At 44.0% G+C, this 14,184-nt stretch overlaps 1 protein-coding gene across 3 annotated transcripts in view; it reads left to right on the top strand.

The window, feature by feature from the left end:
- The window catches only part of NDRG3 (NDRG family member 3), an 836,729-nt gene that overhangs the window by 460,821 nt on the left and 361,724 nt on the right, over positions 1-14,184 (top strand). For all 3 annotated transcript variants that reach the window (XM_069243888.1, XM_069243886.1, XM_069243887.1), the window contains one exon: positions 3,338-3,389. In XM_069243888.1, coding sequence (XP_069099989.1) covers positions 3,338-3,389 — 52 coding nt within the window. The remainder of the gene's footprint in view (positions 1-3,337; positions 3,390-14,184) is intronic.

The following is a 14,184-nucleotide window of genomic DNA, read 5'->3' as shown; positions in this document are numbered from 1 at the left end:
GAGTGGAGAAGACTGCAGTGTCCAACAGTGCAGTGGCATGGAGTAGTGTAAAGTTGAGTGATGCAGAGTAAGGTGCAGTGGTGTTAAGTGTAGTATGCATGGTGTGGTAACATACTGCCATTACAGACAACACATTTGTGATTGAAATGACCATTACATTTGCACAGACATACCGTTTTTCAACTAAAACTAGACAGGGCACAGACAATTTAATCATATAAAGGTATTTCTTTCCAGCACAGTTCAGAATTAACAAAATGTGCTTCATTTGCACTCCTAATTCTGATATATTCTGAAGTTTATTTAAATGTTGTCATGTGATAGAAAAAAACTTTCCTAACATCAGTAACCAGCAAGATTGTTGATACATCCTCATTTTGAAGTCAGAGAAATAAAAGTAAACATTAAGTTCCCACTGAACTGACATTTGACCTTGTTCTTTGAATGCACAGCAAATGTGATGAGATAAGAATAAGATTTACAAGCCTATTTACAAAAAGGGAGCACTCAGAAGGATACTGTAAATAGAGTTTGGTTAAGGGAAGGGACGAACTCAAGCTGCATAGCCTAAATCAAATAAAGCCAGCAAATTGAAAGCAACAAAATGTGAGTTACAAAGCCAATGGCAAGCTACGGGCGGAATGCATTCCCAAGGAAGCTCTAGGACTGTACTTAAAGTGACAGCCGTAGGATACTTTGCACAGAAAGTCCAGTATTTTAGTCCTGTCTGTATCTTCCAGAGGTTTGGCAGTCCAGGCTCCCAGTTCTGAGATAAATGTAGAGTCCCAGACACACACTCTAGTGCTGAGACTACAGACAAGTTGTGGGTACCTCACATCCTGACATTAGTTGCAAGACTGTTGCCCCACACCATCTGCCCTGCCTCATTAAAAGAACATTTTTAGGTTGAAAGTCCATGGACGGTTGGGGTGAACCAGATGTTTTTGTTCAATTTGTTTAAACTAGTATAAGGTTAATTACCTTAATGTTTCCCAAACTGGTTGCTAGGGGTTTTAAAATGTTTGGAAACATAATCAAAAGTTTGCTGTTACTTTCTCTTAAAAAAAGATTGGGTAGATTTGGTTAGAGGTGATGGCCTTGGCACAGTGCTGAAGGGCATTCATTTACTAGTGTACAAGGATGTAATGTGACACCTGAATGGAGCATACTAGGAGGCAATCACAAAAAGACCACAGTGAATAAATAGTACTATGTTAAATAGTAAATAAAAGCACTGATAACCTAGTGAGGCATGGTCTGTCTTGGGTGGATCTGTAAAACTGACGTTTGGTCTTGATTTTTCGTCCTGAATTTTGACCCTTCTTCCTGATTTTTTTTTTACAGTCCTCTCCAGAATTTGCTTCAGTGCCAGGTGGTCACCCTAGCGGCAACAGCTGGTTTCTCCAGCAGTGATCCTAGCTGCCATTGTAGGCCAGCTGCAAGTCAGACCGACTGTTTCTGTCCACGCCATATCTTGTTTCCTTGAGCATCAAAGGGTGCCTGCTGAGTTTCACACTTTAGGGATTTGCAGAGAGGAGTCGGGGGCTTGACGGGTTCCAGTAGTGTCTAGCTAGATGGATGGGGCGAAGCGCTGTAGTGCAAGGTCATTCCCTTACTCAGCTCGGCCACACCCCATTGAATATCATTGATGTATGCTTTCCTAATTTGTTTGCTTTAACCATCTACCTCTGTGAACCTGTTTGTAACTGCTGTTCCCTTTCCCATTCATCATTTCCTCTTTACCTACTTAATATGTATTGATCTCTCTCATTCCTCAGGCTTATACTCTTATCTCCTCTATACATTTCTGTGTTTTTTTCTCCAGTTCCCTGTCCTGCTTTCTACCTTTCTCTTGCTCTCCTCAAACAATTGTTCATTCTCCCTCACTTAAGCTCCTTACCATGTACTCTTCCCTAGCAATTTTCCTATTGTCTTCCACAACTCACTCTTAACCTCACTTCTTCTTTCATCACTTTCAACCCACTCTTTTGGTAACATTATCCTTTCTCCACTTTGCTCTCATCCAGCAATGTATCGTTACATCTCACCTTTCCTCTGTATTCGGGTTACATTTCACCATCCAACAATGAGTTTTTTTCATGTAGTTTTGTCCAATTCGCTTTCATTAATTATCATGCGCTTGTTTCACATTCCACCTTCCTTTCCTCTCCCAGGAGCAGCACCCCATCCTGGTCTGTCCACCCAGTCACAAAGTTGTCTTTGCTGGCATTTACATGTCAGAGCAGCAAACGGGGCAGAAGATACAGTGAGTTAGTATCCCACCACTGTATATTTATCTGGTTTCTAGTACTTGCGTTGAGCATGAGTACTTATGGAAGGCACTAAAGTATACACAAAATGATGGATGGAATGCTTAATATAATCCCAGCCGGTAGTAGTTTTTCAGGGCTGCATCCCAGCCTGTCATTTTTCCACACCATGCCACCTCAGTTTGGACCCAGCCATATACAAATCAGTCTTGACCCTGCTTGAGTGGGAGCAGCCCAGCCTAAGGCCAGGTCCTCTGAACTGGAACACAAGCAAACTAGGGCTGGTTTCACCCTGATAAGGACTCATCAGCCAGGTATAGCTTGGTTACAGTAATAGTGTGCACGGAACCTACTTCAGGACATACACGTCCCACTTGGGGTGACACTGAAGTATATAAAAAGTGTAGGATGGAATGCTTGAATTAATGAGGGACTGAGATGGGATGCGGCCCGAGTAATTATCAGTGACTGAGATTATTTCAAGCATTCCATCCATCACTTTTTGTATACTCCAGTATGGAAAGCTCTAGGCAGTATCGAGTTAACTTGAATGTGTTGTTTTACATTGGTTGTCAATTAGGGTTCAGATTTTTATTTTACTTGCATTTCTATTTGAGGGTTACCAATGCATTTTAATTCAGTTTGAGTTGGACCAGCATTTCATTCTAGAACATTGGGCTCTTGATTGTTTGACAGCCAGTGTTCCCTATTACCCTAGTACTTTATGGAATCTGTGGCCCTAAACTAAGTCATCAAAAGATTTTTATTGTACAAAAGTATTTGTATTGCCAGTGCTTTCATTATAGCTGAAATATATTTCCAGATCCTTTTACCACCTTCACTTCATATTTACTTTGGATAGTTGATTTGGTTTGTTAGCTGCAATTTGTCCTGAAAAAGCATGGCACTTTTTTCTAATAACTATGAAGTTTCAAGAAAAGAGAAATTGCACAAACTAAATCAGTCTATATTATTGGCGGAGGATTGTAATGCATACATGTAAGTTTAAGCAAAGTATCTGAAGGTCAAGAAGAAGCTTTAACCTTCTCACTTTTTCCCTTATTCAGGTGCCCTGCTTTGTTAGTGGTTGGTGATAGTTCCCCTGCAGTTGAAGCTGTAGTAAGTACATTTCCATACTTTAACTTCTTCAGGACTGTGACATTGTAACCTGTTGTACGACGGTCATTCTAATGCAGATGTATTCCAAAATAAACAATATGCCTTTCTAAATCATTGCACTATAAAAATATCTTTGTTGTACGTACTTTCTACCATGTACTGCAGATTCCTCACCTATTAAAATAACTTCAGATGTCAGATACAGAAATGTAAATATCAACAATGGGTGGTTGACGCCTGGTCCACTTTGGCTGTATTTGTTGCAGTCACTCCATAAAATTGATGTCTGTTGTCTTGCTGTCAGTTCCTTTTTATGTGCTTGCCTCAGATGCAAGAATCCAGAGCTGCTAGTGGTTTGAGAGTGCTTTCTCAAAGCTTTTGATGGGATTTTTGTAAAAATATGTACAATGCCATGACGCAGCCAAATTCAGTTTTTAAGTACATGCATCACATGCCCCTGTCTTATGTTAGTGACTGACCACATGAAAGGTATGATATTCTTTTGCCCTTAACGGTTCTTCTCTCTACATTGGTATTGTATTTAATCACATTTCTCCTTTTTCTCGTATCAGCTCTGCCTACAGTTTTGTCTGGGAATTCTCTGGTCCACTCTGGCTCTTCCTGTAGCTTTGCCCTTCGTGGCCTCTTTACCTTCCATTAGTCCACCCTCACCAGGCCAAGCCTGTGATTGAATGGACACCCTTTCGATACAGGCCTCAGTGTTGTGCAAAATAGCCCTGGGCCTACCTCCACCACGTCAGTAATCTTTTCCTCTCGTCTGAGTATGATGAGACCTCTTGCGACACGTGCCGGTCCTTCCAGTCAAAAAAGACACTTTGAGACCACTGGGCCTGTCAACTCGATGTCGCACAGGGGTGAAGAAGATACTCCAGACTTTTTTGACACCCAGGACCTCAATGGGGAACATCATCCTAAACTTCCCTCCTACACAAACCAGGCTGTACCATTAGCGCTTTAAACTGCTGTCTCCAGCCCTGTCAAATATAACTTCCTCTCCTCTGCGACACTGCTCTGAGCTTCCATCCCACAAGGGGAGTTCAGCTTCTCTGGACCCACAGAATCTGGCTTCTGGCCCACCAATGCCTTCAGGCAATGGTCTGCACCAACCATCTACTTCGATCACTACACCCAGCTTCAGCTCAGCACCAAAGAAGATTTTGAAGTAATCATCTCCAGCACTGCCCTTTCCAGGTTTGCCGCTAACCCAACTGTCCGGTTGAAACCCATGTCACTGCTAAAATGTTCACAGAAGGCAATTGATCTGCAATACAGTGGTCAGGTGTGGCCTGCATGCTGCAGACACCATAGCTTGGGATTTATTCCAGTGTCCTCCATCAGCATGCATAGCTTTGTGTCTCCGGCTTTAAGCTGGACATTCAACAGCATCTCTTCAACATGCCCTTTGATGGACAACAGCTGTTTAGGCCTCAAGTTGATAAGATGCTGGCAAAAAATAAGAAAGAAACAGCAATGGCGAAAGCCATGGGCACACTGCAGGCGCCTACCCCTCGTGTCCTTTAAGAGCTCGTGGTATAATGGAGGCCCCAAAATCACTGCCCCAAAACCTTCATGTCCTTCCAAGGCCAGCCTGCCCAACAAACTTCCACAAGGAGCTACTTCAAGGGTGCCTACCATGGAAACGTGCCTAAGGTAGAGGCAAAGATAGCCCCCCTCAACCAGCTAAGCAATGTCTTGTCACTAACCCACACCCTCCCTCCCCCACTTTCACACCGCACCGGTCAGGGGACGACTTCAGACGTTCATCCCCACTTGGCAACATGTAACCTTAGACCAGTGGGTGTTGAACATCATTCAGCACGGTTATTGCCTGGAGCACATTCCCACACCACCCAACCAACCACCCTGCAGACATGTCCTTTTGTAAAACACCAATGCCTTCTTCAGAAAGAGGTCCAAGAGCTCTTTCTCAAAGGTGCAACAGAATCTGTGCCACAACACCTCCAGGGCTCTGGGGTATATTCCCTCTTCTTCCTCATTCCCAAAAAGGACAGGTCACTCAGGCCCCTGACAAGTACATCCTGTCAGAACATTTTCACATGGTCACTCCTCAGGATGTCATACCTCTGCTACAGAAAACGTCATGGCTACACCAGACCTCAAAGATCCTGATTCATTCACAGTCCATAGACAATGCACTATGGATGAAATACAAATATTTGCCTATCCATTTGTACATCTCCACCTCATTCTGTCATTCAGTTCATAGTTCTGAAGCCTAGACAAACCTCTCTCACCCTCACACTGGTGACTCCAACTTAGGCCAGACAACCATGAATAACCACCTTCATCGAGTTTTTGGTTGTTCCTTACAAAAGGCTCCCCAACAGGCCAGACCTTCTCACACAGAATCATGGAGAAAAAAGGCACCCCTCCCCCAAGTGTCTCAACCTTGTGATCTGGCACCTGAGGTCTTAGAATCTGGTAACCTGAATATACCTATTCTTTAAAAAAAAAAAAATGCATTCACACTACTCGAGCCTGCTATGCTGCCAAATGGCAAAGATTTGTTTTCTACTGCCTTTCAAATCAGATTGAACCTTTAGCAGCCAGTCCAAAGCATAGTTTGATACCTACTGCACCTCCAAAAATGTGGTGTACCCTACTTACCTCTATTGGTTACACCTAATATCTTCAGAATAGGCAACAGGTGTCCTCCATCAGGATTCCCAACATTAAAGCTGTTATGGAGGGACTTCAGCCATTCATACCAGGGTGCCGCTGGCCCCAGTGTGGAACCTTAAGATTGTCCTCACAAGACTGATGGATCCCCACTTTAAGCCCCTCCAGTGATGTCCCCTATACTGTCTCTTGGAATTTAGCGTTCCTAGAAGCCATCACATCACTAAGGCATGTTGGTGAGCTCCAGGTTTTAACCTTAGAAGAACCTTTCTTTCAAATCCACAGAGGTAGGGTGGCCCTTCGCACCAACCCTACATTTTTTCTTAAGTTGATCTCTCCTTTCCACCTTAACCAGTCTATAGAGCTCCCAGTTTTCTTTCCATACTCAAAGCATCAAACAAGCCTTAATGTACTATGTGGGCAGAATGAGGCGCTCTTGAAAAACCCAACAATTGTTTGTTGATTTTTCTGAACCACATCAGGGGAGGGCCTATTTAAAATCTGGCATAGCAAGATGGATAGTTAAGTGCATCCGAACATGTTACGCAAAAGCTACGTTTTGCATGCTTCTCCTAGGACCCACTCTACCAGAAAGAAAGGGGCCTCTATGGCCTTCCTTGAGAACATCCCCATAGCAGACACTTATAAAGCAGCTGCTTGGTCTAATCCGCAAACCTTTACTAAACACTACTGTGTAGACGTATTAACCTGCCTCCAAGCTAAGGTTGGTTAGGCTGTACTATGTGTATCCCCTTTCAGTCTTCCGCAACATCCACCGGCTAGCCACTGATTGGGGAGGACTGCTTTCCTGTCTTTACACAGCATGTCTATCTACACCCACACATGGCTCGAACGGAAAATGTTACCCTTTAAGCACTTGTTTGTGGCATGTAGTGCTGTAGATTCACATGTGACCACCCTCCTCCGTGGGTGCCTCTGGCTGTTGCAGTTACCTGGACTTCTTACTTCTCCTGCATGGACATCTCTAGTGTTTATCCTCACCTGCCATGCGCCAAACAATCTAATAGAGCTGATGACCATGTGTAATCTAAGCATCAGGTGGAGTCACACTACCTCGTGACTCAAGAAGAATTCTTCAAAGATGAACAACTTGCACACATCCGAGCCCTACACTAGATGGCAGGAGTATTTATAGCACATGAATCTACACCACTATGTGCCACAAATAGATCCTTACTTGGTAGGTAACATTTTCATTTTTGTTATTCCTTTTGTGCATCCCTGTGCTCTAGTGTCGTCACTAATGATTTGTTGAAATACATCTGTGGCTCTGCCATGACTCCTCTTCTTGTTCATGACCCCTGCTCCACTGCATACTTCATATTATTGTGATGGAGTGAAGAATGGTCTTCCTTTCAGAGAAGCTCTCCTTGTGTGGTGTAAGTGTTGATAGCAAACAGCACCATGACCATTTTATTTCGACCAGCAGTTCTGCTGCTTGTCAGCTTTTTGAACTGCACACTACAAATGTTGGTAATGTCACTCCAAACTCGTATTCCCCAAGTTCCAAGATTTTGTCCAAGACCCTAAGCAGACTTTCTGAGTGACTGACGTAAACTCTGAGCAAGTAGCAGCGGGACATCTCTGCTTAGGCATAAAGTATTTCAGCAGTAGATCTGTTTGTGAGCATTACAACTGCAGTATACTCTGTTCGTCACTTTCTCTGTGCCTTTGTTTCACTGGAATTGGTCAAAACAGATGCTCACTAATTTTCCACACCTTCTCCATTTTGCCACGGTGTTTGCCAAATTGAAACAGTCATCCTGTTACATTACAATTCTGAAGGTCACTCACAGTTTTCAAATTTGACATTCATCCACAGAAGGCCACTGTCTTCTGGACAGAGAGAACCTCATTTTAGAACTGCAAATGGGTTAGTTCTTTGCTGCTCCTCACCCATGATCACTGAACATTACTACTAGGCATTAAAGTACCATATTTGTTTGCATAGGGCTTTCATATTAAGTCTTTGCAGCAACCTTCCATGAGAAATGTTGCTAGAGCCCAATATTAGCCAGTATTATTATGAAAAAAGATTAAAGAATCTCTTCCCTCCAGCCCTCCACAGTAGGCACACAGAACAGTAAGATTTCCATATACGTTTCTTGTGAAATTGCATCTGTTATTGGTATTACCTTGGTGTCTGTCAGGTGGGGGAGGATGTAAAGGTAGCTGTACTATGAATTACGAATGGAGGTGGCATAACTCAGTGAGTTGGAAGCAACCATGTATGAATGCTGTTTAGATAGGATGGCCTAGGGGTGAATTTGAAGAGTCTTGTATGTGCTGGTTTCTCAGTGTAGGATATATGTGTTGGTTGTTTGCCATCCCGACCCTCACTTTTCTGGGTATCTTAGCCCGATTAACCCTCAAATGGTACAGTTGATTTAGCACCTGCAACATAACCCTTATACTGCTACCCTTCCTTCAGTTTGTCATGCAACCATCCAAACGATCACTCGGCTCTCTCAGCCACCACCTCTTACCATTGCTACATTTTAAATACACAACAAAAGACTGGATTCAATGTTTTCACCCTCGCAACAGCTTGCCACTGCCACCAAGGGGTAACACATGGTTCAGTATGCCAATGATGAGGACTACAGGCTACATGTGGCATTGTAAGATACACTGGGGGTCACAGGTCTTAAGCTCTTTGTAAGGAAATGCCTCCTTGGCATAGTTACCCCTGACGTTTTGCCTTTGCTGATGCTAAGTTTTGATTGAAAGTGTGCTGGGACCCTGCTAACCATGCCCCAGCACCAGTGTTCTTTCCCTAAACTGTACCTTTCTTTCCACAATTGGCACACCCCTGTCACTCAGATAAGTCCTTGTAACTGGTACCCCTGGTACCAAGGGCCCTGATGCCAGGGAAGGTCTCTAAGGGCTGCAGCATATCTTATGCCACCCTGGGGACCCCTCACTCAGCACATGCACACTGTCTCACAGCTTGTGTGTGCTGGTGGGGAGAAAATGACTAAGTCGACGTGGCACTCCCCTCAGAGTGGCATGCCCACCTCACACTGCCTGTGGCATAGGTAAGTCACCCCTCTAGCAGACCTTACAGCCCTAAGGCAGGGTGCACTATACCACAGGTGAGGGCAAATGTGCATGAGCACTATGCCCCTACTGTATCTGAGCAAACCCTTAGACATTGTAAGTGCGGGGTAGCCATAAAGAGTCTATGGTCTGAGAGTTTTTCAAACACGAACTCCACAGTTCCGTAATGGCTACACTGAAAACTGGGAAGTTTGGTATCAAACTTCTCAGCACAATAAATGAACACTGATGCCAGTGTGGGATTTATTGTAAAATACACCCAGAGGGCATCTTAGAGATGCCCCCTGAATACCAGTCCGACTCCTAGTGCTAGGCTGATCATTTTCTACAAGCCTGCCATTTACAAGGGACTTTCCTGGGTGCCAGGGCTGTGCCAATTGTGGGAATAAAGGTACAGTTTAAGGAAAGAACACTGGTGCTAGGGCCTAGTTAGCAGAGTCCCAGCACACTTTCAATCATAACTGGCATCAACAAAAGGCAAAAAGTCAGTGGGTAGCCATGCCAAAGAAGGCATTTCCTTACACAAAACATAGGCAGACATAGGCAAATTCCTATACCAGGTGCTGGAAGAAATCAAGAGGGCATTTGTCATTCAGTGAGTGGGTGAGAAAGCTTCTGCGGATGTCATAGACGGACTATTCATGTAGTTTGTACTGGTTTCTGTCAAACAGCACGTGCTTTGGTGCTGTGACTATGGTGGTGATTGAGTTCTACTTCAGGGCCTGAAGTGCAGCATTGAAATTTTGACATGGCTTTCAGTAGGGACTCTCCCTGTGGAAGGCATTTGGATGAAGCCCTTCAAGCCATCAAGTCTGACAGAAGGTAAGTTCAATAGTGGCACTGCAGCTTTGATGGCAACATTTTCATGGCGGTATAGGCAGAAGGTTCATCTGTACAGAGAGGGCATCCTCTGAAATAAACAAAAAGTGATAAGTGAGAAGCTTGAATTAATCTCAGCCTCTGGTAATTGAGGTCGCATTAAGCGCTGACTTGATATGTTTGTGCAATGTTATGTTTTAAACTACTGTATGGTTTTGTTCTAAACGTAATACGGCTTTAGAATGGAGCCCTGGAGTAGTATGAAACAAAGAATAGCAGTGCAGATGAATCAAACTTCTTAGGTTTTTGCAGTGTTAAAGATGTAAATTGTAAAACCCATTAACTTTGATTTGTTTACACTGCAAGTCTTTCTCTTTCATACTACTTGTGTGGCTTTGTTAGCTCTACGGTAGTAAGAGAGACTCGCAGTGGAAATAGATCAAACCTGATGGGTTTTGCAATTTACAACGTAACATTGCAAAACTCTAAAGTTTAATTTATTTATTTGCACAATGATGCTTTGTTTTTCATCCTACTGCACGGCTTGGTTCTAAACATAACGTGGCTTTAGAATGGAGCCCTGCAGTAGTTTGAAAGAGAAAGAATCCCACTGCAGATAAACCACTGAAGTGCAATATCTTTTATATGGTTTAACCAGGGCATTGTCTCCCCCACCCTTTTCACAGATCAAACAATCAACAATAACCTCCTTATTGAAGGTATCCTGTTCATTGAACCAAACAGAAATCCACAATAGCAAAGGGGCTAACTTAATACTGTCCTCCACATAACTTAAATCTAGTTCCTTGTGTTCAAAGTCCTGGGCTATGTGGGTCCACACCTAATACCCTTCTGCAGAATCTGTCATCTTCTGTTTTGGGGGAAGGGCAATTCCGATAGCCCCATGTTGGTGCCCCATACCTCAGGATGTGCAAACATTTAAGCCTCTATACCTCTAATAAGGGAATAAATGGTTTACACCCACCCTCGAACAACATTCGAAGGTTGCACCAACTGCAGCATTAAAGCGCAAATAACACTTAGAAATACAGGAAAGCCAATTTATCTTTTTTTTTATCAAAGATAACGCCCAAATGAGGGAAGTCATGGATGCGGCTAATAATGTGGTGGTGGATAATGACAGGGCCCAACTTACTCTGGGGCTTTCTGCACACCATATAGTGCGCCTTAGAGATATTTACTTAAGTCTAAATTAGCCATAAAGTCAACAATAGCTTGAACTGGCCCACGCAAATCATTCATGGTACATGCCTGGAGAACGGCATCATCCGTGTAGAACAAAGTTGGCACCTTTTTTTCTTTGATTACAGGGACATCTTTGCACCTTTCCACCAAAAAATCATTCAAACCATTGATATATAAAAGAAACAACATTGGGGCAAGAAGGCATTCCTGACACATCCCTCCATGAAGGTTGAAAGAATCTGTGCATTTACCGTTCTGCCCATACCTAACAGAAGCTTTGGTACCATCATGGAGCATACACAAAAAATCCACAATCTCATTTGGCATTCGCAGTTTATACAAAGAATCCCAGAGCTTATCATGACGTACCCTACCAGAAGCGCTACTGAGATCCATGATGGCAAAATAAAGAGTACCCTCCTTAGCAATAGTGTACTTATCAATAATTAGCAACAGATTTAAACATTGCTCCTGTGTCCCCAGCCCCTCCCTGAACTCGTACTGTACCGGACTAGTGATATCCTGATCGATCACCCATTCCTCAATCCGCCACAATACAATATGGCCCAAGATCTTCACAAAGGAGTCTAACAGGCAAATGGGGTGATTTACATTTGGGGTCACCACAATTTCCTTTTTTAAACACATGCACTATTCATGCAGACTCCCAAGATTCTGGAATCCCATGGATCATGCTAGCATTTTAGGATGTTAACAATAAGTGTCAAAATGGAGACATTCAACTTAAAAAGGTCCACTGGGATACCATCCGGCCCCAGCGCTTTTTTAGAAGGGCTCTCTTGCACCACAGCAATCACCTCGTCCAAGCCAAACCTAATATCTGAGCATGCACAAGGTTTGTCCAAGGCCTCACTAGCTGTCATAGGAGCATCAAATGAATAAATAGTGCTAAAATAATTAACCCATCCATCTGGAGGAATATTAGTCCCAAAACAGTCAGGTGTTCCCTTATTCAAGCTGCGCCTGTTAACAACACTCCAGAATAGCCCCGAATTCTTAGTGTGGCAGGCTAGGACCAAGTCTTCCCACATCTTATCCTGCAGAGCCCGCTTCTTAGTTCTTAAAATAAGCTTGTACTGTGTTCTTGCATCAGTAACTCAGTCGCTAACTCTAGGTACCAAATCAAGTTCACTACTCAACTTCATTCTTGTGATCTTACATGACTTATCAGACCAACCCAGATGCTTATCAGCAGGGCCACTTGCTGCGTTAATGTTGATTCTAATGGAATCATTAATATCAGCCATGGCATCCATTACCTTCTTAGGTGGCAAGTTCTCCTCCAGGAAGATCCCTAAAACAAATCCAAGTTCTCTTTTTAGCAGCAGCTCAAAAACTCGATGAATATTGGCCTGGCACCAGCATACTTTTAAGCCTTGGCCCTTGTATTTCAATTTCCTAAGTCCCTTTGACACAAACCACGAACTAACAGTGGGCAAATCAAGAGACAGCAAGAGAGGGTTGTGATCGCTACAGTTCTCTTCCAGGGGATCCTCATCAAAGTCATAAACATTGAATATTCCCGCCCTTGTGCGGGGACCCCGGAGCATATATATATAAAATACATACATATTATCATGTGTAAAACAGCAATGCAGGCTATAATCATAAATAGGCTAAAATGCTTTATTTCTATGCAAGTTTTTTTTTTTTTTTTTATATTATATTATAAAATCACCATAGATCATAAATATCTACCTAAGCCCCAAAAACTGGACTTAGGGAAGTAAACAGCAGTAAATAGCAGAGAAAAATAGAAAAAACCACATTGAAAAACAATGAAGCATTCTTAGCCAATAGGCTGCATGCAGGTTAACACAGGAGAACCATAAAAACTTTGGCACCGTGCCTTTAAGACCCTGAGCACCTCCAGTATCCCACCATGCCTCAGGGGTGAAGGGAAGGTGACAGTTTGTTCACAGTTAGGTCAGTTCTTTTTTCCGGCTTCTTCTGAGAGGATCCTGGAGCATTGAGCTCTCAGTTTTTCTGAGTTTTCCTCAGAAAAATTCTTTAAAAAAAAGCGTTTTTCACTTTTCACTCGACAAGTAATATCTTTGTCTGAGCTAGGAAGGTTTTTTCTGACAGAAAAATGCCTTCTCTTTTTGTAAAATGTCCCTCTTGTGGGAAGAAGAAAGCCCAGTCAGACCCACACTCTCTGTGTATTGTCTGCCTGCCACAGAGTCACTGTCCTGACACCTGCAAGTATTGTAAGAACATGTCAAGGAGGACTCTCAAAGACAGAGAGAAGATCAGGCTACATGGGCTTCAGGAGAGGAAAAAGTCAACATCCTCTTCACTTCCCAGACCTACAGCAGAAGGAATGACCCGTTCGACGTCGACAGGTAGGATTGTACCTGTTTGTTCTCCATCGACGTCATCGGCACCACCGTCTCACCGGCATAGATCGCCGTCGACGGCGACCAGACCGACGTCGAGGGACAAAACGTCGAAGCATGGACACAGGGGTACATCTCCGTCGACGGCAGGCCGCCGTTCGGCGTCGAGTCATCTCCGGCGCTCCCGTTCGCCGTTGAGAACGTCTCACCCCTTGGCGTCGAAGGACACGACACCAAAAACACCTCGACGGTATGAACATCCGCCGTCGACCACTCGCCACTCAACGTCGAGACACACGACGGCGAGTAGGTCCAGGTCCCGTGATAGGCGATCGGCGTCAAGACACTCGACGGCAAGACCTCCGACGTCAGGACATTCGACGTCGAGAGCAGACCAGCCAGCGCAACCTTCGACGTCGAGGATACAATCGACGTCGACACAACCTTCAGCGGTGTCACAGGCAGTGGAGCCAGCGGACAAAGCTCCCTCACCGGTGGTCTCTATAAGGAGTGCATCATCCCATTCCAGAGCATCGGGGCATGTTTCTCCCATCACAGCATCCCCGGATTCACAATACTCGAGGATGTATTCTCCTACTGCCTCATTACCGAGAACGCCATCGCCTACAGCTAGAGCAGGACGGGCTCGTTCTGCTTCTCGTCAGCCGACC

The sequence above is a fragment of the Pleurodeles waltl genome, chromosome 7, assembly GCF_031143425.1.
Source record: "Pleurodeles waltl isolate 20211129_DDA chromosome 7, aPleWal1.hap1.20221129, whole genome shotgun sequence".
Taxonomy (NCBI): domain Eukaryota; kingdom Metazoa; phylum Chordata; class Amphibia; order Caudata; family Salamandridae; genus Pleurodeles; species Pleurodeles waltl.
Note: the sequence above shows the minus strand (reverse complement) of the source record. Positions and strands in the feature narration are given on the sequence as shown.